Source organism: Bos javanicus, chromosome 24 (genome assembly GCF_032452875.1).
Source record: "Bos javanicus breed banteng chromosome 24, ARS-OSU_banteng_1.0, whole genome shotgun sequence".
NCBI classification, from domain to species: domain Eukaryota; kingdom Metazoa; phylum Chordata; class Mammalia; order Artiodactyla; family Bovidae; genus Bos; species Bos javanicus.
The window spans coordinates 57,727,257-57,751,783 of record NC_083891.1 but is presented as its reverse complement, the minus strand read 5'-3'; the positions used below and the strand labels follow the sequence as shown (position 1 = coordinate 57,751,783).

Below are 24,527 nucleotides of genomic sequence, written 5' to 3'. Positions count from 1 at the left end.
TGGCCCCATCGAGGGTGTGGCAGGGAATAAACAGTCGAGTGGTGGAAAATGGTTTACAGGACAAATGGCTGCCGTCCCTTTAGACAGTCTCCTGATGATGCTCACCTTGTATAGCAGAAGTTGGCAAACTTTTCCTGTAACGTGCCACATTGTAAATATTTTAGGCTTTATATGGGCCTCAGGAGAAGGCAATGGCACCGCACTCCAGTACTCTTGCCTGGAAAATCCCATGGATGGAGGAGCCTGGTAGGCTGCAGTCCATGGGGTCGCTAAGAGTTGGACACGACTGAGTGACTTCACTTTCACTTTTCACTTTCATGCTTTGGAGAAGGAAATGGCAACCCACTCCAGTGTTCTTGCCTGGAGAATCCCAGGGACGGGGGAGCCTGGTGGGCTGCCGTCTATGGGGTCGCACAGAGTCAGACACTACTGAAGCGACTTAGCAGCAGCAGCAACAGCAGGGTCTTTGGTGTACCTTGTTTTTGTTTTATAATATTTTAAATATAAAAAAATGTTCTTGGCGCATGAGCTATACAAAAACAGACCGCGCTCTGAATATGGCCCATAGGCTGTTGTTGGCAGACCCTTGCTCTATTTGACACATTTTGCCTTAAAGCCATGCGCTTTTCTTTCATAAGCATGTCTTCTTTTTGTTGTTGTTTAGTTGCTAAGACTCTTCTGACTCTTTGCGACCCCATGGACCGTATCCCACCAGGCTCCTCTGTCTATGGGATTTCCCAGGCAGGAATACTGGAGTGGGCTGCTATGTCTTCTTTACTCAACTAGATAAAAGTACTACTTGCAAACAGAAACCCTATCATCCACTGGATTGGCCAAAAAGTTCATTTGGGTTGTTCTATACCCTTTTCTGGGAGGGTGGTAGACATAATTCCCTTATAATTAATACTTGCTAGAAAATGGAGTTTGACATCATGCATAACTACACCAACATTCGTCAAGGCTGAATATCACAGGTATAAGGGAGTATTATGACCATTCTTTGCAGCCAAAGATGGAGAAGCTCTATACATTCAACAAAAAGAAGACCAGGAGCTGACTGTGGCTCAGATCACGAACTCCTTATTGCCAAATTCAGACCTAAATTGAAGAAAGTAGGGAAAACCACTAGACCATTCAGGTATGACCTCAATCAAATCCCTCATGATTAAACAGGGGAAGTGAAAAATAGATTTAAGGGATTAGATCTGATAGAGTGCCTGATGAACTATGGACGGAGGTTTGTGACACTGTACAGGAGACAGGGATCAAGATCCTCCCCAAGAAAAAGAAATGCAAAAAAGCAAAATGGCTGTCTGAGGAGGCCTTACAAATAGCTGTGAAAAGAAGAGAAGCGAAAAGCAAAGGAGAAAAGGAAAGATATAAGCATCTGAATGCAGAGTTCCAAAGAATAGCAAGAAGAGATAAGAAAGCCTTCCTCAGCGATCAATACAAAGAAATAGAGGAAAACAACAGAATGGGAAAGACTAGAGATCTCTTCAAGAAAATCAGAGATACCAAGGGAACATTTCATGCAAAGATGGGCTCGATAAAGGACAGAAGTGGTATGGACCTAACAGAAGCATAAGATATTAAGAAGAGGTGGCAAGAATACACAGCAGAACTGTACAAAAAAGATCTTCATGAGCCAGATAATCACGATGGTGTGATCACTCACCTAGAGCCTGACATCCTAGAATGTGAAGTCAAATGGGCCTTAGAAAGCATCACTATGAACAAAGCTAGTGGAGGTGATGGAATTCCAGTTGAGCTATTTCAAATCCTGAAAGATGGTGCTGTGAAAGTGCTGCACTCAAGATGCCAGCAAATTTGGAAAACTCAGCAGTGGCCACAGGACTGGAAAAGGTCAGTTTTCATTCCAATCCCAAAGAAAGGCAATGCCAAAGAATGCTCAAATTACCGCACAATTGCACTCATCTCACACACTAGTAAAGTAATGCTCAAAATTCTCCAAGCCAGGCTTCAGCAATACGTGAACTGTGAAATTCCAGATGTTCAAGCTGGTTTTAGAAAAGGCAGAGGAACCAGAGATCAAATTGCCAACATCCGCTGGATCATCGAAAATGCAAGAGAGTTCCAGAAAAACATCTGCTTCTGCTTTATTGACTATGTCAAAGCCTTTGACTGTGTGGATCACAATAAATTGTGGAAAATTCTGAAAGAGGTAGGAATACCAGACCACCTGACCTGCCTCCTGAGAAATCTAAATGCAAGTCAGGAAGCAATAGCTAGAACTGGACATGAACAACAGACTGACTCCAAATAGGAAAAGGAGTATGTCAAGGCTGTATATTGTCACCCTGCTTATTTAACTTATATGCAGAGTACATCATGAGAAATGCTGGGCTGGAAGAAGCACAAGCTGGAATCAAGATTGCAAGGAGAAATATCAATAACCTCAGATATGCAGATGACACCACCCTTATGGCAGAAAGTGAAGAGGAACTAAAAAACCTCTTGATGAAAGTGAAAGAGGAGAGTGAAAACGTTGGCTTAAAGCTCAACATTCAGAAAACTACCATCATGGCATCTGGTCCCATCACTTCATGGCAAATAGATGGGGAAACAGTGGAAACAGTGTCAGACTTTATTTTTTGGGACTCCAAAATTACTGCAGATGGTGACTGCAGCCATGAAATTAAAAGACGCTTACTCCTTGGAAGGAAAGTTATGACCAACCTAGATAGCATATTAAAAAGCAGAGACATTACTTTGCCAACAAAGGTTCGTCTAGTCAAGGCTATGGTTTTTCCACTGGTCGTGTATGGATGTGAGAGTTGGACTGTGAAGAAAGCTTAGCGCCGAAGAATTGATGCTTCTGAACTGTGGTGTTGGAGAAGACTCTTGAGAGTCCCTTGGACTGCAAGGAGATCCAACCAGTCCATCCTAAAGGAGATGAGTCCTGGCTGTTCGTTGGAAGGACTAATGCTGAAGCTGAAACTCCAATACTTTGGCCACCTGATGCGAAGAGTTGACTCATTGGAAAAGACCCTGATGCTGGGAGGGATTGGGGGCAGGAGGAGAAGGGGATGACAGAGGATGAGATGGCTGGATGGCATCACCGACTTGATGGTCACAAGTTTGGGTAAACTCTGGGAGTTGGTGATGGACAGGGAGGCCTGGCGTGCTGCAATTCAGGGGGTCGCAAAGAGTCGGACACGACTGAGCGAATGAACTGAACTGAACTGATGGCCATAAGATATCTCTTCGTACTTCCCAAACGGTTTTTATCTTTCAGCTATAAAGGTCAGTTACCAGAGTCAACTGACTTGTTCTTAACAAGTAGAATTTTTATGTCCACTCAATCAAAGAGTCTCTTAACATCTTCCTGGGCCTATTCATCTGCAGACAGGAGTAGAAACTGCAACCAAGCTCTTCATTCCATTCATTCATATGTGATGTTCAGTCTTCGTATACTGCCCAACTTCCTTAAGATAAAAGGGGTGACTCACAGCAGGGCCACACAGATGAGGAAGTTCTGTATGGAGATTACCATTCTCGAACATCTTCCGTTTCACCTCCTTGGGGTCCAACTTCCGTGCAAGGCCCTCAATCCAGAACACCTGTGCCTCAGGGCTTCCGGCAGCCGCCCTCTCTTGTAACATCTTATGGAAAAACCCAAACAAACTTTTTGGCCAACCCAATATATGTCTTCTTAATTCCTCAATACCTAAAATTTTGTCTGGCCCATATTAATCATTCATAACTGAAAGACTATTGAGTGAATTTTAATCATAATTGAAATGTCTGGAACCCTGGATGGACGGGGTCAAACATGAACATGGTACCCCAGCTGTGGCAGAGAGAAGGTGAGAAAGCTTTCATTTGGCTTAAAATATTCTTAATCCACATTCATTTTGACCAGTTTTAGTAAAAGGCTACCATAGCATTTATACAATATAATGGTCACCCAAGATTTATAATTCTGTGATAAGGTTGGTTATTTCATAAAGGAAAACATGCATCCAACCAAAGTAACTTCAGCACTAATATTCTACCTCATAGGATTGTTAGAATTAATTTAGGTAATCCATGTAAAAAGTACTTAGCACAGTATGTGCCAAATAATAAGCGCTCAATTGAATCGATCAGTTTTCCTCTGTGAGTTACATTTGCTTCCTCTGTAAAGAAGGGCCCTTGGACTAGAAAATCTCCAAATTCCTTTCCAGTTCTAAAACTGTGTAATTTGGGAATTACAAAGTTCAGATTCCAGTTATTTGGTTCTTCCTTTACATTTTAATCTCAAACTAGACCGGTGACATCCTCAACCCCTCAGTGAAACTGGGAGGCAAGTGGCAGGGGCAGCTGATATTTCTACAGAGACTGTGAGGTCTAACCTGGCGGGTCTTCTGAATCCCACCTCCAAGACTTACTGGCCTGAGAACTGCAGGTGGTTTTAAAGTTTAAGATTGCTCATTTGAAAATGATGTTCACCGTAACTCAGAGTGTGATTGTGGTCATTGAATCATGGGGTCTGGCACATGGTCAGTGGCCCATAATTTTTTTCTTGCTTGCTTTCCTTTTGGGTTAGACTGACATAATATGTAGCTTCTAACTAAAATGTAATAAATGACTTGCAAAACAGTAAAACAAACAAACAAACACTCAATAAAATTTAGCTCTTATTAAAAAAATGGGAATATTAAAAGAATACTAAGATTAATTTCTCAGTTATGCTTATTTCTAAAACTGTTTTAGCTTTTCCTTAAAAAATTTTTTTGAGGAGCTACTGTTTTGGTAACCTGAAGGTATCCTCTAAAGCTTACTATCACTAGTATTCTAGCTAAAAATTTGTATATTTAATACTCTATCCTTGTTAAGCTATTTCACATCCTAAAAGATGATGCTGTGAAAATGCTGCACTCAATATGCCAGCAAATTTGGAAAACTCAGCAGTGGCCACAGGACTGGAAAAGGTCAGTTTTCATTCCAATCCCAAAGAAATGCAATCCCAAAGAATGTTCAAACTACCGCACAATTGCACTCATCTCACACACTAGCAAACAATGCTCAAACTTCTCCAAGCCAGGCTTCAACAGTACGAGAAATGTGAACTTCCAGATGTTCAAGCTAGATTTAGAAAAGGCAGAGGAACCAGAGATCAAATTGCCAACATCTGCTGGATCAAAGAAAGAGCAAGAAAGCTCCAGAAAAACATCTGCTTCTGCTTTATTGACTATGCCAAAGCCTTTGACTGTGTGGATCACAATAAACTGTGGAAAATTCTGAAAGAGGTAGGAATACCAGACCACCTGACCTGCCTCCTGAGAAATCTAAATGCAGGTCAGGAAGCAAGTTAGAACTGGACATGAACAACAGACTGATTCCAAATAGGAAAAGGAGTATGTCAGGGCTGTATATTGTCACCCTGCTTATTTAACTTATATGCAGAGTACATCATGAGAAATGCTGGGCTGGAAGAAGCACAAGCTGGAATCAAGATTGCCAGGAGAAATATCAATAACCTCAGATATGCAGAAGACACCACCCTTATGGCAGAAAGTGAAGAGGAACTAAAAAGCCTCTTGATGAAAGTGAAAGAGGAGAGTGAAAACGTTGGCTTAAAGCTCAACATTCAGAAAACTAAGATCATGGCATCTCGTCCTATCACTTCATGGCAAATAGATGGGGAAACAATGGAAACAGTGTCAGACTTTATTTTCTTGGGCTCCAAAATTACTGCAGATGGTGATTGCAGCCATGAAATTAAAAGATGCTTACTCCTTGGAAGAAAAGCTATGACCAACCTAGACAGCATATTAAAAAGCAGAGACATTACTTTGCCAACAAAGGTCTGTGCAGTCAAAGCTATGGTTTTTCCAGTAGTCATGTATGGATTTGAGAGTTGGACCATAAAGAGAGCTGAGTGCTGAAGAATTGATGCTTTTGAACTGTGGTGTTGAAGACTCTTCAGAATCCCTTGGACTGCAAAGAGATCAAACCAGTCAATCCTAAAGGAAATCAGTCCTGAATATTCATTGGAAGGCCTGATGCTGAAGATGAAGTTCCAATACTTTGGCCACCTGATGGGAAGAACTGACTCATTGGAAAAGATCCTGATGCTGGGAAAGATTGAAGGCAGGAGGAGAAGGGGACAGCAGAGGATGAGATGGTTGGATGGCATCACCGACTCGATGGACATGAGTTTGAGCAAGCTCCGGGAGTTGGTGATGGACAGGGAGGCCTGGCATGCAGCAATGCATGGGGTTGCAAAGAGTTGGACACGACTGAGCAACTGAACTAAACTAAAAACTAATCCTTGTTAAAATGTCAACAATAATGTTCCAAGTCAACTGTTCCCAGTTCTGGAGGCACAACCTGAAGTCCATGGTGAAATCATAAAAGTAAGGACAATAAGACCGTCTTTTACTCTAAGACTGTCTTTCCTATTTTTAAGTGTCAAAGTGTCCTTTCTTTTACGAAATAATGGTAATTGTGATGATTGCAAAAACAAAAGCTGAAGATGCCTGTCAATCCTCTATTTTGTAAAGTGTTTTTGTACTAGTCCAGGTAATGCCTGAAATAAGGAACCAGTATTGGATTCAACATAAGTATTACCAATTTTTCAAATAATTATAATATGAAATTTATAAAAACAAGGATGCTTTATGTGTAACTTTATGATTCATAAAGGTTATCAAGATATAAGAAATAAAGATGTCATCTTGTCAAATGCAGCCAAATGATGCTTTAATTAATCTTTATATTGATATGGAGAGAATTAAAAACCATTTTACTCCCTCCCACCCAAATGAAGAAAAATCACATTGAAGCAGACGACAACTTCTCTTTCAATACAAAAGGCATTGGAGAAAAACAAGGTGCTCTATCTCTTTTCCTTTTACTGATTTTTCCACATGGGCACCAGCTATCAGCTAAGATGAGGTCTATATATACTCAATATTTCTTTCCTTCCTTTTTTTAGTTACATTCCTGTAAGGCTGTGCTTTGAAGTGGTTTCTACCAGCCCTAATCTGAAATTTCTGATTTAATTAAAAACACTGTTTTCTTACTGAAACAAAAAGACTTTGCTTAAAAAAAAAATCTGTATTTTTTTTTTCAGATAATTATAGATATTTTTATTTGGTACTACCAATGCACCAAGTTGTAATTTCTTTAAGGTTAGTTGAAATGTGGAATTGGAAACCTCTGAACTTTTTTTTTCAATGAACTTTTTATATTGTTTAATGCAGACACATTTGGTTTACCTTGTTCTTTTTAAAATACAACTATATTTTAGTTTTAAAAATACGTAATCAAATAGAACATATTCTACACCGTTCAGGGTACAAACCTTAGTACTGCTTTTACAGTCATTTGCTTCTCTTCTTGGTACATTTATACTTTAGAATCCTTATTCATTAATTCAATAACTACTTAATACTCACTTAAAACAGGCCATTTTTGCCAGGGATTGAGACTACAGCGGCAAACAAAATCCCCCATCCTCCCAGATTTTTCTAGAGAAGAGGGACAGAGGTCTGTGTGTTCATCCGTCCTGTGGTCATAAGTGTTTTGGAGAAAAACAAAGCAAAGCAAGGGGACAGGTAATGCTAGAGTGGATGGAGGAGATGATTTTAAACAGTGTGATCTGAAGAGACCTCACTGAGGCGACCTTTTTTTAAAAAATGTAATCAATGTTATTTGTTTTTAAAATTTTCATTGAAATATAGTTGATTTACAATACTATGCTAGTTTTAGATAAGTGATTCAATTATATGTAATTATACAAATATATATTCCTTTTTACATTCTCCTCCATTATTATAAGAGACTGAGTATAGTTCCCTGTGCTATACAGTAGGTCCTTGTTGGTTATCTATTTTATATATAGTAGTGTGTATATTTTAATCCCAAACTCCAAATTTACTCCTCCTTCCTTTCCCTTTTGGTAACCATAAGTCTGTTTTCTACATCTGAGAGTCTGTTTCTGTTTTGTAAATAAGTTCATTTGAATAATTTTAAATTAAAAACTTTTTTTGTCACTTTAAAACTTCTCATTTTATATTGGGGTATGTTCTTTTCATTTTTTGTTGTGGTTTTTTGGCCACACGTGTGGCCATGTGGAACCTTAGTTCCCTGACCAGGGACTGAACCTGTGCCCCTCGCATTAGAAGTCTGGAGTCTTAACCACTGGATCACCAGTGGCTTATAGTTCATTGACAATGCTGTGTTTCAGAGGTGCAGCAAAGCGATTCAATTATACATAAATACACAAATATATATTTCTTTTTTCTACATTCTCCTCCAATACAGGTTAATATAACATACCGAGTATAGTTCCCTGTGCTATAGAAGAGCTCCTTGTAGATTAGCTACTTTCTGTATGATAGTATATATTTAAAGCCCCAAATCCTAATTTATCCTTCCCTCCTTTCTTCTTTGGTAACCGTAAGTTTATTTTGTCTGTGGGTCTACTTCTGTTTTTGTAAATAAGTTCATTTGTATTATACTTTTTAAGATTCCAGATATAAGTGATATCTGATATCATATGCTATTTGTCATTCTCTGTGAGAAGGTGAGTTTTAAGCAAACACTTGAAGAGATAAAGGCAAACATCTCAGGCTGAGCAAACAGCAAGTCCAAAGGCCCTACAGTCTTCAAGGAAGGGCAAGAAAGCACGTGTGACTAGAGCAGAGCCAGGAAGGAAGATGTTTTTGGGTTGGCCAAAAAATTATTGGGGTTTTTCAGTAACATCTGCCAGAAAAATGCAAACGAACTTTTTGGCCAACTCAAGAGCTAACCGGGAGTTAAACAATGTTTTTACTGAGACAGAGAAGTCAATGGGAGGGCTCTGAAGGAAGGGAGGATGAGACCTGATTTAATGTTTTCAAAGAAGGATTCTTCGTGCTCTGAGACTAGACTGGGGTGGGGAGCAAAGAAGGAGTAGGAGAAGTTAGACGGCTGCTGGAACAGCGCAGATGAGAGGGAACAGTGGCCTGGCCCAGTGTGGTCACAGAGAACCCTGCGTTCCAGACACACACTGGAGGGCTGGCAGAAGGCACGTGCTGACCCAGTGGATGAGGCAGGGAGAGGTGGAGTCAGGAACAACTGCAGGTTTTGGCCTGAGCACCTGGATGGATGTAGCTGCCCTTCGCTGAGATGCAGGAGAGAAAGGTTTACGGCGGAGGGTGTGCTGAGTTTTGGATGCGCTGCATTTAAGATGCCTATCAGTCATTCAAGAGGAGCGCTGCACGTACGACCTGCACTGGGAGATCACCAGTGGAAGTTCAAGGCGAAGACACAGGTTGGAGGTGTGAAGTGAGAGCAGTGAACCTAAATATACATCTGTAAAGCCATGAGACTTAAGGGTAACACCAAGGTAGGCAGGGACTAGATGAAGAAGTGCGGATCAAGAGATACAATGCCTGAGCCCTCAGGCATTCCAAAACCCGGAGATGAAGAGGCAGAGACCGAAGAGATAGGCAGGAAATCTGTCATAAAGTGCTCGGGGCAGGATTTTATAGCTGAAAGAGCCCTTTCCATACTTATGGCAAATAAGCAGTGGCTGACTGCCTTCCCTGGTCCACGTCCCACAGCCCCATTTCTAAGCTCCCTCCTTCTTGGGAGTTTACACGGCATTAGAGCCTCCTGAGAGCTCTGCCACTTGGGGGCTAGAATGTTCCATGTCTCCCACAGGATTCACTAGCTTGGGCAAGGTGCTCAGAACCTGTGCTTATCTACACTGACAGCAGACGGTGTTCAATATTAGCTGAGTGTGGTGAGAAATGGAATATTTCCGGATGTCACAGTCATCAGCAATTGCAGCCACCAAGGAGGGTGTGCTGGTGAGCCCTGAGGGGACTCAGGAAAGGATACCTGCCATCTAGCAGCCACCAGACTGCAGGAAAGGAAGCTCAGGATGAGGAAAACACAGGACACTGGGCCCAGGCAGCTGAGGCGCATATCAAAGGGATCACTTGGCTGAATCCAGACTCCTGCATCTTCCCATACATCCTGCTGTGGCTGTTTAGTCACCAAGTCATGGGTTCTTCGTGATCCCATGGACTACAGTCTGCCAGGCTCCTCTGTCCGTGGGATTTCCCTGGCAAGAATACTACAGTGGATTGCTGTTTCCTTGTCTAGAGGATCTTCCCAATCCAGGGATCAAACCTGTGTCTCCTGCATTGGCAGGCGGACTCTTTATTGCTGAGCCACCAGGGAAGCCTTCCCATAGATAAGAAAGTGCTAAATTCCATAACTTGGGACATTTGGTTGTCTTTAATTTACAATAATCTTTTCATGTTCATACTGCCTGCCCTTTGTTGCAAAACTTCTATATAAGCTAGCTCCTTCCCTCGTCTCCTGGGAGCAGTTTCTCAGAGCCATCTGAAATGCTGTCTCCCAGACCAGGGTCCTCATCTTGCCTCCAAATATAACATAACTCACAATGCTCACGTTGTGCATTTCTGAAAAGTCAACACTGGACTGGAACTAGGGCTGGGTTTATATTTAAGGCATGCCCATATGTACACGGTTTGGGGAAGCTGAACTATATGCAAGGATTCATCCTGAATCACTAACAACCATCTGGGAACATTCTTCATTCCTGATGGTCAGTTGAGAAAGAACTCTTGTGGCTTATTTATTAAATTCTTATCTGGTCTGAAGCAGGTTGTATAGAGGAAAAAAGGTGAAAGAAACAGAACAGGCAAACTCTTGGGGTTCTATGTCTGTGAACCAGCGACTCCGAGGAAAGCACTGCACATCCTCCGGGAACTGCTATCCGTTTGGACTAGACTCACTGTAGTTCCTGGGTTTGACACTAGAGAGAAATGCCTTTAGGAATTTTTACTATTAAAATCATAGATGCTCTTTTGCCATCGGTATGAAAATAACTTTAAAATGGCTAAACAACAACAATGAAAATAACTCTTTCAGTCTTAAAAAGAAAAAGCATCTATTTCCCAATAGAAAAGCTGTTATTCCCCAGCTTCCCAAGTTCTCAGGGCTAACCTTTTGTTAAGTCAGTTTAATTCTTTTGATCTCAATAGGTATCTGGGCTTAATGTTCTCCAGTTCTCCAACCTTCAGGGTGGCCTCCACTTTCCCCAGCACAACTAACCTACTCTGAGCTAACCTTCACCATCCTGGAAGCCTGGTCCAACTCCATCTGTCTCCAGCAGACTTCCTACTGTGAAATCCCCAGTATCCACAAATTTATGCCCTTTGCAGCTTGTCTCCTCTGGCTGGGCAACTGTCCTCTCTCTACCCTCCCTTCACCAGAGAAGTGGCCTCTGATTTTTCCATTAGTTCTCAAACAAAGTGAATATCATTATTTAACAAAATTTAACTGAAGGCCTGGGCTTCCCAGGTGGCACTAGCAGTAAAGAATCCACCTGCCATGCAGGAGATACAAGAGACAAGGGTTTGTTTCCTTGGTCAGGAAGATCCCCTGGAGGAGGGCATGGCAACCCACTCCAGTGTTCTTGCCTGGAAAATCCCATGGACAGAGGAGCCTGGAGGACTACAGTCCAGAGGATCAGAAAGAGTTGAACATGACTGAAGCAACCTTAGCGCGGATGTAGGCAACTGAAGGCTTGGGGAGGAAAACTGAACACCTGACGTCAGGTCAGTCAGTCAGTCAGTCGCTCAGTCGTGTCTGACTCTTTGCGACCCCATGAATCACAGCACGCCAGGCCTCCCTGTCCATCACCAACTCCCGGAGTTCACTCAGACTCACGTCCATCGAGTCAGTGATGCCATCCAGCCATCTCATCCTCCGTCGTCCCCTTCTCCTCCTGCCCCCAATTCCTCTCAGCATCAGTCTTTCCCAATAAGTCAACTCTTCGCATGAGGTGGCCAAAGTACTGGAGTTTCAGCTTTAGCATCATTCCTTCCAAAGAACACCCAGGGCTGATCTCCTTGCAGTCCAAGGGACTCTCAAGAGTCTTCTCCAACACTACAGTTCAAAAGCATCAATTCTTCGGCGCTCAGCTTTCTTCACAGTCCAACTCTTACATCCATACATGACCACTGGAAAAACCATAGCCTTGACTAGATGGACATTTGTTGGCAAAGTAACGTCTCTGCTTGATGTCAGCTAAGCACCACTTTTTGATTCGATCAGTCGTTTCATCGGGGCAGGGCCTTACTGAGGTTCTTCTCTGTCCTTCATAGCCAAATAGAGGAGTGCTCACTTAGGAGAACCCTTTATGCAAGGCTAGAGGCTTCCTTCGGAGAAGGCAATGGCACCCTACTCCAGTACTCTTGCCTGGAAAATCCCATGGACGGAGGAGCCTGGTGGGCTGCAGTCCATGGGGTCGCTAGGAATCGGACACAACTGAGTGACTTCACTTTCACTTTTCACTTTCATGCATTGGAGAAGGAAATGGCAACCCACTCCAGTGTTCTTGCCTGGAGAATCCCAGGGACGGGGGAGCCTGATGGGCTGCCGTCTATGGGGTTGCACAGAGTCGGACACGATTGAAGCGACTTAACAGCAGCAGCAGCAGAATATAGGAGTGGGTAGCCGTTCCCTTCTCGAGGGGATCTTCCCAATCCAGGGATTGAACCCAGGTCTCCTGCACTGTAGGCAGATTCTTTACCAGCTGAGCCACAAAGGAATCCTAAGAATACTGGAGTGGGTAGCCTATCCCTTCTCCAGAGGATCTTTCTGACCCAGGAATTGAACCAGGGTCTCCTGCATTGCAGACAGATTCTTTACCAGCTCAGCTACCAGGGAAGCCGAAGCCTTTATGAGTAGAAGCTAAATGTTTGACATCTTTTTTATCTTCTGAAACTTTCTGCCAAAATTGGGCACTTAAAAAACATAATTTCGCATGGGTTTTTGCGTGAATTTTCCTCTCTCAATTCAGATTTATAGAATGTCTAAGAGAAGTTCTATGTGTGACACATAGAATCTTAACTAACAGTTCCTGTTCTCAAGGAGTTTATAGACATGTACAAATAATTACAGTACAGGCAAAGTTTAGTCATGAGAGGTTAAAAAATTGCTAAGGGATTCAAAGGCAGACCCAAATCATAACAGTGATCTTCCCAAGTGTGCTCTGGGAAACCCTACTGCAGTTCCTAAGACCCTTTTCACAGGATCTCCAAGGTCAAAAATTTTCAATACTACTGAGATTTTATTGATCTTTCTCACTTATTCTCTCAGAAACGCACATTGGAGTGTCCAGTGTTACCTGATCTGTGACAGACTGCATGTCGGAGCTCACAAAAGATGCTGGTTCTCTGGGATTAAGATAAGACATTCAAGAGATTTTCAAAGTGCCAAACAATGCCACTTTCCCTAACATTTTTCGTCTTGGAAAAGTTTGTTTTTCCATAAAAACATGTAATTTCTGTTAACATGCAATAAATTTTCTTTTTAAATATTAAAAAATTCTGAACTTTCATTTCTAATATGGTAAATTAATATCAATCTATGTTTGTATGCATGTAACATACAGAACCCACTCCATCTTTGGGGTCTTCAATAATTCTTAAGCGTGTAAAGGAGTCTTGAGAGCCTGAAGTTAAGTTCCAAGAAAACGGTCTTACTTATACTTGAATGTTCACGGTGAAATCAAATGGGTTTGCTGGAGGAAGACGGGGAGTTTAGTTTCAGTCTTTCCCACTATCCTTCTTCTCTCGATCTTAAAGCCTCACGAATTCCTTCATCTCAAACCCTTCACCTTTGCCATCTCTCTACCTGCACGAACCCTACCTAACTTTCCTCGGGTCTTCATCTAGGTCTGCGCATTTGAAGGTCTCTGGAATGACCGCCCTAACGTAATGGTCCCCAGACACCTTTCCTGGTATTCTTGGTTAACCCCGATCTCTTTCAGCTCAAGAGGAGGAGAGTAGGAAAAGGGTATGGACGACCGGAGTCCAACCTAGAACCTCTGTGCGTCCAGAGTCTCCGCCTGGAAAGCAACTCAGGTTCCCCCACCCCTTCCCATTGGCGACCCCCGCACCACTCGCGCGGCCCCGAGGCTCCCCAGCCCTCCATCGCCGCGTCCGCCCCAGCCCGCGGCGCCCCCCGCCCCAGCCCGCCTCACGTGACCCCGCCACCCCCCGGGGTCCCGGGGCCGCACCTGAGCCGGAGGCGCCCCCGACTCCCCGCCACCTCGGCCAGCCTCCTCCATCCCCGGCCCTCGGGCGCTCGGTCCAAGCTCCCGCTGAGCCTCCGTAGCAGCGGCTCCGGAAGGCGGTTGAGGGTCGCGCCGGCTGCCGCGGGGAGCGGCGGCCCCGAGGGCGCGGCCGTCGGCGGAGACGAGGTCAGGGGCGGCGGGGCCTGCAGCACCTCCCCGCACAGCGACAGGTCCCGCGCCGGCGATCCCAAGCCGGCCGCGGCTCCCGCCGGCCGCATCGCGCGCCTTCCGCTCGCCGCAGCGCTGCGGAGGCAGGGGCGGAAGGACGAGGCGGAGGGCGCTGAGCGGAGCTCTGAGGAGGAAGCGCCGCTGCCCGCCCCGCTGAGACCGGTTTGCCTGAGGGAGCCCGACGAGCCAGCGGCGCCCGCCGCTCCGGGGGCGGGGCCGCCCACTGCGCGCGTGCGCGCACCTCCCCTGCCCTCCGCACCGCCTCCCTGCACCGCCTCCTCAGCGCCGTCGCCGCGGAGGCGCGCCCTTCAAACGCCGGGGAGGTGGAGTCGGGGCTGGGCTGGAAGGGCCGGGCCGTGGCAGGTGGAGGAGGAAGCGGCGGAGGAACCACGCCTGGGCGGCTCTACTACGACGAGGAAGCCTGCGGCGTAGGGGCTTCCCAAGGCTACCGGAGGAGGAATGCTTCACGTCAAGGAGCGAGCGCGCGGCTTTCCGTCGCCCGCCCGGCTGCTCTCCAGAGGCGCGCTCGGCTGACTCAGTGACACCGGCGCCCGGGCTGGGCCACCTCAGCGAAGGCGTCCTCGTTTTCGGCTTAGATGTGTATGGCAATGCTGAGGGAAGTAGGGCTAGAGATCCAGAGAGATACTTAATGGAAATTGTCTGAAATCTCTGCCTAGACTTAAAAAAAAAAAACAAAAAACAAAAAACAACCTGGGCTGTGGTGTATTTAGTTAGATCTTGGAAATGATTTTTAGCAGGAATCATCTGGTTTCCTCCGAGTCAGACTGCCACCCACACACGTCCCAAATCAAAGCAGGCAACTTTGGATGCCCTTCCCTGGAAGGCTCCAGAATAGATGAAATGACAAACGTAGCGGGTACCTGCACGCGCTTTCCCTCACTTCCAGGCCATTGCCCCATTGAAAACTAGAGAGTAGTTTGGGACAAAAGCGAGCCCGCAACTTAATGAAGTGTGACTAGCCAGGTAGCTCCCAGACAGTAGGCTTCCTGGTCTAATTTCTTGTGGTATTAACTCTTGCATCACACGGGGACAGCAGGATTTCCCGTAGCAGTAATTTGGACACCCAGGTTCTACTTTGTCAGCGTGGTTGCTCCATACAGTCTCCATCGTATTCTGTTGTCAGTATCCAGTGATTTTTTAAAATTCAGAGTAGGTTCAGAGTTCAGAATGAGGTATAACGACTAAGCTACAACCTTTGAATCCAAGAAGACATTCTGGATTCTAGTTTTATGACTTTTAATAAGTTACTTAATTCGCCTCATCTGCTAAAATGGAAATGAAAGTATAATAGTATGTCTCACTCTTTGCCCAAACCCAGGTATACAAGGCGTGGTCAGGGAAGCTGGAAGAAAATACAAGGAGCAATAGGAGCTGCAGACATGTTTTATTCGCAGTGGCTGACCCGGCCAGAAGCCAGACATGGACAGTTCCCTGGGCTGTTTCAAGTGGTGCTTATGTAAGTCTACAGAACAAAGGTGGCATGTGGCCAAGCAAGTACATCATGATGCCCGTGGGCATTGCTATAAATGATGCCAGCTGTTACATAACCACGCCAAGTCATGTTTACAGAACATGGGAGAAGAGCGAGAGGATGTGGGCAAGAGAGCCTGACCATCACCATCTTGGCTAATTGCTGTTTCTCTACAGTATATATAGAGTTGTTACCACAATTAAAGGAGTTGATGTATGTAAATCAGTTAACTCTGCTTAGCATGTTGTCGTTGTTCAGTTGCTAAGTCGTGTCTAACTCTTTGCGACCCCATGGACTGCAGCACACCAGGCTTTCCTGTCCTTCACTATCTCCCAGAGTTGACTCAAACTCATGTCCATTGAGTCAGTAGTAGATTATAAATGCTGGCTGTTGTTCTTACAAGTGCAAATGCTTGTGTCATACTCAGTTAGACATGGTAAACTTTTCCCAGTTACTTCTAGTGTCTTCTGGTTTTGTCCTCAAACAGTGAAAAAATATTAGAGTGTATTACTTGCAGGTACCAATTATGGAAATCAATTCTTTGGTCTTTATTGATCTCATCATTATTGGTTTAGTCCTCTGGCTTTTAAACTTGAGATTCAAGGGAGTTTTTAAAAGTGTGCTACATGCAAGTGTTTGCTTGTGCACCTGCATATTCATTACCCTGTGAATAACCTGGCCAATCTGATTGAGTATATTTTATCCAATACAGCCCAGCTGGGTACTGATAATGTCTGTAACCTCCCACCCCCTCCCCTGCTTCTCCTCTCTGCCCCAAGACAAGTGCCTCCCTCGTTTCACTCTAGTCAGGGCCCTGTTTTTCACCTAACAAGTTTATATCCTAGGCATTCACCCCATCCATCATCCTCCAACCTGTACCTTGGACTAACATTACATTTTATAACTGATTTTTTCCACCTCCCAATCAAATGTTAATATTTTTTAAAGTAATTTCACTCCTAGGGTTCTCTTATGGGGCATGGTGGTACAGTAGAAAAGAATGTGACCTTTAGAGTTAGCCCTGAATTTGAATTTTGATGCTGCCAGTCATGAACGGTGTGACTTCAGGCAAATTACTTAACCTCTCAGCTTCAGTTTCCACATTTGTAAAGAGTGGAAGATAATAGTACTTGTTTCAAACAATTGTTATGAGAATTAAATGAGAAATAATATGTATGCGTAGAAAGTGTCTAGAAGAAGTAGATGCAGTTTTATAGTGCTCTCAAAGTTGCCATGTTAATTTTGGGAAAAACACAGTAAACAGTAATTCAACTGCCTTTTCTGTATCCGCCATTGTATTTCTATAAAGACAGGAGAAAAACAGAGCGGGGATCTGACTTTTCAGTGCCTCTTGGACATTCACGCATGTTTACAGATGATGTACTTGGCAGCTCTTCCTCGGTGGTGGAAAGTGACTCAGGGCTTTGTGAATCCAGACAATTTGCAGGAAGCCTGTGGTTTCATTCTATAGAAATCCATTGATGTCATCTTTGAAACACAGATCTGGAAGATGACATAATTTTTTTCCTTTATACAATTTGACTAGGGAGTGTACTCTAGCCAAAAATGCCAGAATGCCATCATTTTATATCTGGACAGATTTTCAAAAGGTCCTGGGATCCATATATGACAGAGGAAAGGAGACTTAACTGGCTTCCTCATCTCTGGCTTTATTCCATGCCCAGCACCCTTTGTGACCTCTGACTCATCCTCTGAGTTAAGTCCATGCAGTCTACCCTCTGACACAAGTTTCTCCACTTTCCTTGCAGCCCCTTCTTGCCACCATCTCCTAAAGGATTGGGGGGATTTTCCCATTTCAGTTTCAGCTTTGGGATAGCAGCTAAGTATGCGTTAATATTCCATAGCCTTCCTTCATGATGAAACATCCATGCCAGAGACTACATTCACTTGTCTACATTCATTCATTCATGAATATTTATTCAATACCTGCCTTGTGCCATGTTCTGGCCCAAATACTGTTAAAGGATGGTTTTCATTTTGTTTTGTTTTTATTAAGCCTGCATTTTTTAAAATAGAGCGGTATTAGATTTACAGCAAAACTGAGAGGAAGGTGCAAAGAAATCTTATGTATCTTCTGTCCTCACATATACATAGCCTCCCTCATTCTCAATATGGCCCATGAGCCTGGTACACTTGTTACAACTGAGGAACCTACACTGACATGTAATAATCAGTCCGTAGTTTACATTAGGGTTCAGTCCTGGTGTTATATATTCTGTGGGTTTAGACAAATGTATAATGATATATTTGCACCATTATGGTGTCATACGGAGTATTTTTTACTGTCCTAAAAATCCTCTCTGCTCTGCTTATTCATCCCTTCTCCCTCCCAACCCTTTGTAATCGCTGGTCTTTATTCTGTCTCCATTATTTTGCCCTTTTTCAGAATAGTCCATATAGTTGGAATCATACAGCCTTTTCAGATTGTCTTCTTTCACTTAATATGTATTTAAGGTTCCTTCGTGTCTTTTCATGGCTTGGTAGCTCATTTCTTTTTAGTGCTAAATAATGTTCTGTCATCTAGATGTACCACAGTTTGTTTATTCATTCACTTACTGAAGGTCATTTTGGTTGTGTCTAAGTTTCGACAACTGTGAATAAAACTTCTGTAAAGATCTCTGTGTAGGTTTCATGTGGACGAAAGTTTTCAACTCCTCTAAGTACCAAGGAGAGTGATTGCTGGACCATTGGGTAAGAGTGTGTTTAGTTTTGGAAGAAACTCCAGACTATTTCCCAAAGTGTCTAGATCCTTTTGCAACCCCACCCGCAATGAATGAGAGCTCCTGTTGCCTCATAAAACCTGGCCAACACTTGGTGTTTGGGTGTTTCAGATTTTGGATGAGTTTTTTTTAAAAAAATAAGAAACTTAAAACCATGACTCTCAACAAATGTGCAATGAACACAAGTCAAAGATTTTATTTAACACATTCGTGAATGAAGGAAACAATATATAAACTCAGCAGGGAGTTGAAACGTATTAGCTTAATAGATGCAAAGCAGCTTCTTCCACAGTGGAGGAGGGAAATCCATTGAACCTTCCCCGACAGAATTTATCTGTTTATAATCAAGAACTATTTGCATTAGTATCAGTTTTCTGCAACTTCTGTCTCTCAGAGTTGCGAAATACCTTAGTCAAAGGCAGAGATAACCCAGATAGATGAGCTAGTTAGGATACCCATTACGTTTTACATCTTTGTTAATTCTTTCTTAGAGTGGTTAGAGTACATGCATTCGTGCTCAGTCACTAAGTCGTGTCTGACTCTTTGTGACCCCATGTACTGTAGCCCACCAGGATCCTATTGTTTATGGGATTTCCCAGGCAAAAATACTGGAGTGGGTTGCCATTTCCTCCTCCAGGGGATCTTCTCCACCCAGGAGACACTGAACCCGTGTCTCCTGCATTGTCAGGTGGATTCTTTACCACTGTGCCACCAGGGAAACCCGTGCTTAGAGTACAAGGTTGACTGAATACAATCTCTGCTTATGGCAAAAAAAGGGAGTAGTGAGTGAGTAGTCTGTTGGCAGCAAGAAGGAAGACTGAAAATACGAAGGAGAAGGTACCATGTGGAGCATTAAGAGAGGGGAAAACAGAAACAAAAACTCCTCACATACAAAGGAATTCCTAAGAGGCTGTCAGCAACTAGTTTAGCAGCACTGTATGAGATGGAAGACATTCCCATGTACAACACACTCCCATAGACATTGCCGCTTTCTCCTTCCTAGTCAAGAAAACGTATCTGAGCAATAACACCAAGTATCATAGATACGGCATTACAACAGGAAAAGTCTGGAATCAGGTCTAATTTACTCTCTCTAATGCCAGTCATTTAGCTTCTTTATAATTTTCTTTATTTTTGGCTATGCTGGGTCTTCGTTGCTGCGAGGGCTCTTCTCTAGTTGGGGCGAGCAGGGGCCACTTTTCGTTGCAGTGCACAGGCTTCTCACTGCAGTGGCTTCTCTACTGGCAGAGCGTAGTTCTAGGGTATGTGGGTTTCAGTAATTGCAGCATGTGGGCTCAGTTGTGGTTCCCGGGCTCTAGAGCACAGGCTCAATAGTTGCGGCTTAGTTGCTCCTTGGCAGGTGGGATCCTCCCAAACCAGGAATTGAACGCATGACTTATGTATTGGCAGGCAGATTCTTTACCACTGAGCCATCAGGGAAGCCCAATCATTTATTATCTACAAAGCAAATCAGAAGCGCTGATACATCAATGATTAGCACTAGCAAATCACCAGGCATGCATTTCAATGGAAGGTAGGGACTGCAATTGATGTGACGTTTCTCATGGCTGTGAGACACTTTTTTGGGGTTTTCAAAAGGGTGCTATGTTAATCCACCCAAGTCTTTTGACTTTGTGACACTAACAATCGCGTTGGACTGTGATGTAGTTTCTGAAGAAATTAATCTAATAATATTTACCAACTATTATACTAATCAGTACTCTCTTAGGTTGTATGAGGAACACTGTTGGCCATAGCAGTATTCATCTCATAAGGGCATCACAGTTCCTCAAAAAGTTAAACATAGAATCATCATATGACCCAGCAATCACTCTTCTGGAACAGACCCAAAAGAATTGCAAGCAGCAAGTCAAACAGATCCCTGTACACCAATATTTGTAGCAGCATTATTCACAGTGAACCAAAATGTGGATATGGCCCAAATGTTCATTAACAGATGAATGGAAAAGCAAAACATGCCACATATATACAAAGCAATGTAAGGTAGCCTTAAAAAGGGAGGGATTTCTGACATATGCTCTAACATGGAGGGACCTAGAAAGCATTATGTTAAGTGAAATATGCCAGAAAGAGAAGGGCAAATATTGTATCATTCCATTTATAGAAGGTCCCTTGAATAGGCAAATTCATAGAGACAGAAAGTAGAATACTGTAGAGGTCAGCAGAGCTGGGGAAATGAGGAGTTACTGTTGAATGAATGTCAAGTTTCTCTTCAGGATGCTGAAAAAGTTCCGGAAACGGATAGTGGTGATGGTTGCACAACGTTGTGAATGGACTTAATGCCACTGAATTGACAAGTGACAAGTGGAAGTTGCTCAGTCGTGTCCGATTCTTTGTGACTCCATGGGCTACCGTCCATGGACTTCTCCAGGCCAGAATACCAGAGTGGGTAGCCTCTCCCTTCTCCAGGGGATCTTCCCAACCCAGGGATCAAACCCAGGTCTCCCGCATTGCAGGTGGGTTCTTTACCAGCTGAGCCACAAAGGAAGCCCAAGAATACTGGAGTGGGTAGCCTCTCCCTTCTCCAGGGGATCTTCCTAACCCAGGGATCAAACCCAGGTCTCCCGCATTGCAGGTGGATTCTTTACCAGCTGAGCCACAAAGGAAGCCCAAGAATACTGGAGTGGGTAGCCTATCCATTCTCCAGTGGATCTTCCCAACCCAGGAAGGGTCTCCTGCATTGCAGGCGGATTCTTTACCAATTGAGCTATGAGGGAAGCCCACTGAATTATTTACTTAAAAAGTTAAAATGGTAAACTTTATGTTGTATATGGTTTACACATACACACTAAGGAAACTTAGAAACCTGAGAAACTTTAAAAACATGCTGATACCTGGCCACAATCCTCAGAGATCTGATTTTAATTGGTCTGAGGTCTTCTTTAGTTTTTTTTTTTTTTTTTTTCTTAACAGTAGTTCTAAAAGTCCCTCAGGTAATTTGACTGCACAGCCAGCTTTAGTCTTCAGGGTGGTAGTATACAGCCTCGACTACACATTAGACGCACCTAGGGAGTTTTAAAATATATTGGTCTGAGTCTCACACCCACAATTCCAATTTAATTGGCTTGGCGATGCTGCCTGGTCCCTGAGAATTTGTTCTTGAATTTCCCATCTGTTTCTAATATGCAGCCAAGGTGAGACCCACCACTCTGGGAGAGTCCAGGATCTCAGCCTTTCATTCCACCTTTGGAGAACTAGCACTTCCGTTTCCGACAGTGATGAAACCAAGGGCATGGTGGGAAAGGATCTTCTGATGAGTCAGAGGGCCAACTTCTTCAAGGCTACTTGATTCTTTCTCTTTCCCTTTACAGTCAGAATGTTAAAAGTAGGAAAACAGAGCAAACCAGCAGAGAGTCCAGGAGGAAGAGGTCCAACTATCTGGCTCACTCCTGAGGGAGAAAGGCTCTTTATTCTTTTAGGCATCTGGCTCCTCCCAGCTTCTAACATGGGCACTAGCCCCCCTGCCCAGCCCAGGTCCCACTTAGATTCCTCCCTCTCCCCAAGAGAGCCTCAGAGCTGACCTATCTGGCCAACATTCCAGAGAGCCAGAGCTGTTAAGAGTATCTCGATCAAGGGACCTTCGCCCTGGAACTGTCCAGACAGTCCATTGGATAGGTTCGATCCCTGCTAGGGGAACTAAGATCCCACATGCCGTGTGGCCAGGAAATCAAAACATAGAAGCAATGTTGTAACAAATTCGATAAAAACTTTAAAAATGATCCACGTCAATAGAATTTTTAAAAAATTCTATAATTTAAGCTTTTCACTGAGCAACTCATGAATTTTATTAGAAAACTTCAGTAAATATATAAAGATATAGATACTATCTGTATATAGATCAGAACACTGAGGCTCCTAGAAATTTTTATGGTATCTTAGTAAAGATAAACAATAATTATTTCATAGTAAAGGAGAAGGGGGCGACAGAGGATGAGATGGTTGGATGGCATCACCGACTCAAGGCACACGAGTTTGAGCAGACTCCGGGAGATGTGAAGGACAGGAGAGCCTGGCTTGCTGAAGTCCGTGGGGTCGCTAAGAGTCAGACGCGACTTAGCGACCGAACAACAAAGACAAGTGAGAACAGCGTGAAGTGCAGATGGGGTTGTCTGAAGAACACGACACTTGTCAGAGTCAGCGCTAAAGAGCGCCTTAGCAGACTTTGGCCAATAGCTGCAATTTCACATGAGAGCCTTGTGGCCTAAAGACGGTTTCTCTCTCTTCTTAAGCCTCTGCCATAGAAGTTCTCAAAGTGTGGGCCTGGGCCCGACAGCATCCACTTTTTAGCTATGCAAATTCTCGGGCCCCACGCCAAACCTACTGAAGAAAACTCATGGCGTGGACCCCGTTCTATCACCTGAACGAGCCCTTCTGGTGAGTCTGATCCACGCTGTCTGAGAACCAAACCCCCACACTTCAGCTTTAAAATAACTTCTCTTAGATCATTTTCAGCGACACAGAGAATTACTTCCTGTTTTATGTCTAAATTTATCTCTGTAAAGCTTTGCAGGGCGTGGCATGCAGTCTGCACAAGGGCAGAGGCACCTTCACGGGTAACAGTGGAGAGTGGGGTTCAGCAGAAGCGGGATATGCAGACAGGGTTGGTGGTCGGCAGGCCAGGGTGGGACAAGGGCTGGTCTTCGCCCCTTCCCATTCCCGCTCATCGATAGCTTCCTGGACCAAGATCTACTCCAAAGAGGAGTGCAGCGCAGCTCATTTGGGGTCTGGGTTTCAAAGACAAGTGACTCTGAGTCGAGGGGGCACAGAGTGCGGATAAATGTTAGGAGAAATACGGGAGAGACGCGGTGTCTCATGGGCTGATTGACACCGTTCAGAAGTGGTCTGAATAAAGCGACCCAGAAGGGAGAAGGGTTCAGCCCTCCGGGAGCTGAGCACTGACAAGCTGAAAAAGCTCCAGATGACTGGCTGTGGTCCAGGGCAGGATTCTGCTGCTCCCCGCCCACTTCTGCCAGCCCAATGTTAGGGGAGAAGCCTAGGTCCTCAGGCTGCCCGAGGGATGGGGATTCAGGATGCCAAGGGAGCCATCTAGGTGGCCTGTGTTTCTGAGGTCTTCACCATGCTCTTTGGAAGGACTGCTCTGTCTTCCTGGAGTGGCACTCTCTTCTCAGAAATATTGCTTTTCAGCACATGGTTCAGTGGGAGCCCCCAGTTTCTTACCAATTGGCTTTCTTAATTTACCTAATGATTGGCTGGAGCTAGGTATGATCCCCAATATTGGTCAGTCCTGGGGATTTTTTATTTTATTTTTTTAATTGGAGTATAGTTGCTTTATGAAGAAGGAAATGGCAACCCATTCCAGTATTCCTGGCTGGAGAATTTCATGGACAGAGGAGCCTGGAGGGCTACAGTCCATGGGGTTGCAAAGAGTCAGAAATGACTGAAGCGACCGAGCAGCCATAGTTGCTTTAAGTCCTGGGGATTTCTCTCTCTTTTAAAAAATAATTTAATTAATTTATTTATTGGATGTGCTGAGTCTTCACTGCTGCGAGGGCTTTTCTCTAGTCGTGGAGGGGGGGCTACTCTCCAGGCTTGGATGTGCTGAGTCTTCACTGCTGCGAGGGCTTTTCTCTAGTCGTGGAGGGGGAGCTACTCTCCAGGCTTGGATGTGCTGAGTCTTCACTGCTGCGAGGGCTTTTCTCTAGTCATGGAGTGGGGGAGCTACTCTCCAGGCTTGGATGTGCTGAGTCTTCACTGCTGCGAGGGCTTTTCTCTAGTCGTGGAGGGGGAGCTACTCTCCAGGCGAGGGGCGAGGGTTTCTTGCTGCAGTGGCCCCTCTGGTTGTGGAGCACAGGCTCCAGGGCCTGTGGGCTCAGTCGTTTTGGCTCCCGGGCTCAGTAGTTGTGGTGCTTGGGCTTAGTTGCTCCGAGGCATGTGGGATCATCCTGGACCAGGGGTGGAACCCGTGTCCCCTGCATTGGCGGGCTGATTCTTTACCACTGAGCCACCAGGGAAGCCTAGTCCTGGGGATCTC

General features: G+C 44.4%; 1 protein-coding gene and 1 pseudogene across 2 annotated transcripts in view; both read right to left on the bottom strand.

Moving 5' to 3' along the window:
* MALT1 (MALT1 paracaspase) overlaps nt 1–14,586 on the bottom strand; it is a 66,540-nt gene extending 51,954 nt beyond the window's left edge. For both annotated transcript variants that reach the window (XM_061400333.1, XM_061400335.1), the window contains exon 1: nt 14,057–14,586. In XM_061400333.1, coding sequence (XP_061256317.1) covers nt 14,057–14,331 — 275 coding nt within the window. In that variant the 5' untranslated portion in view covers nt 14,332–14,586. The remainder of the gene's footprint in view (nt 1–14,056) is intronic.
* On the bottom strand, nt 450–14,036 carry LOC133237796 (mitochondrial import receptor subunit TOM5 homolog; annotated as a pseudogene).
* Nucleotides 14,587–24,527: the final 9,941 nt, after the last annotated feature.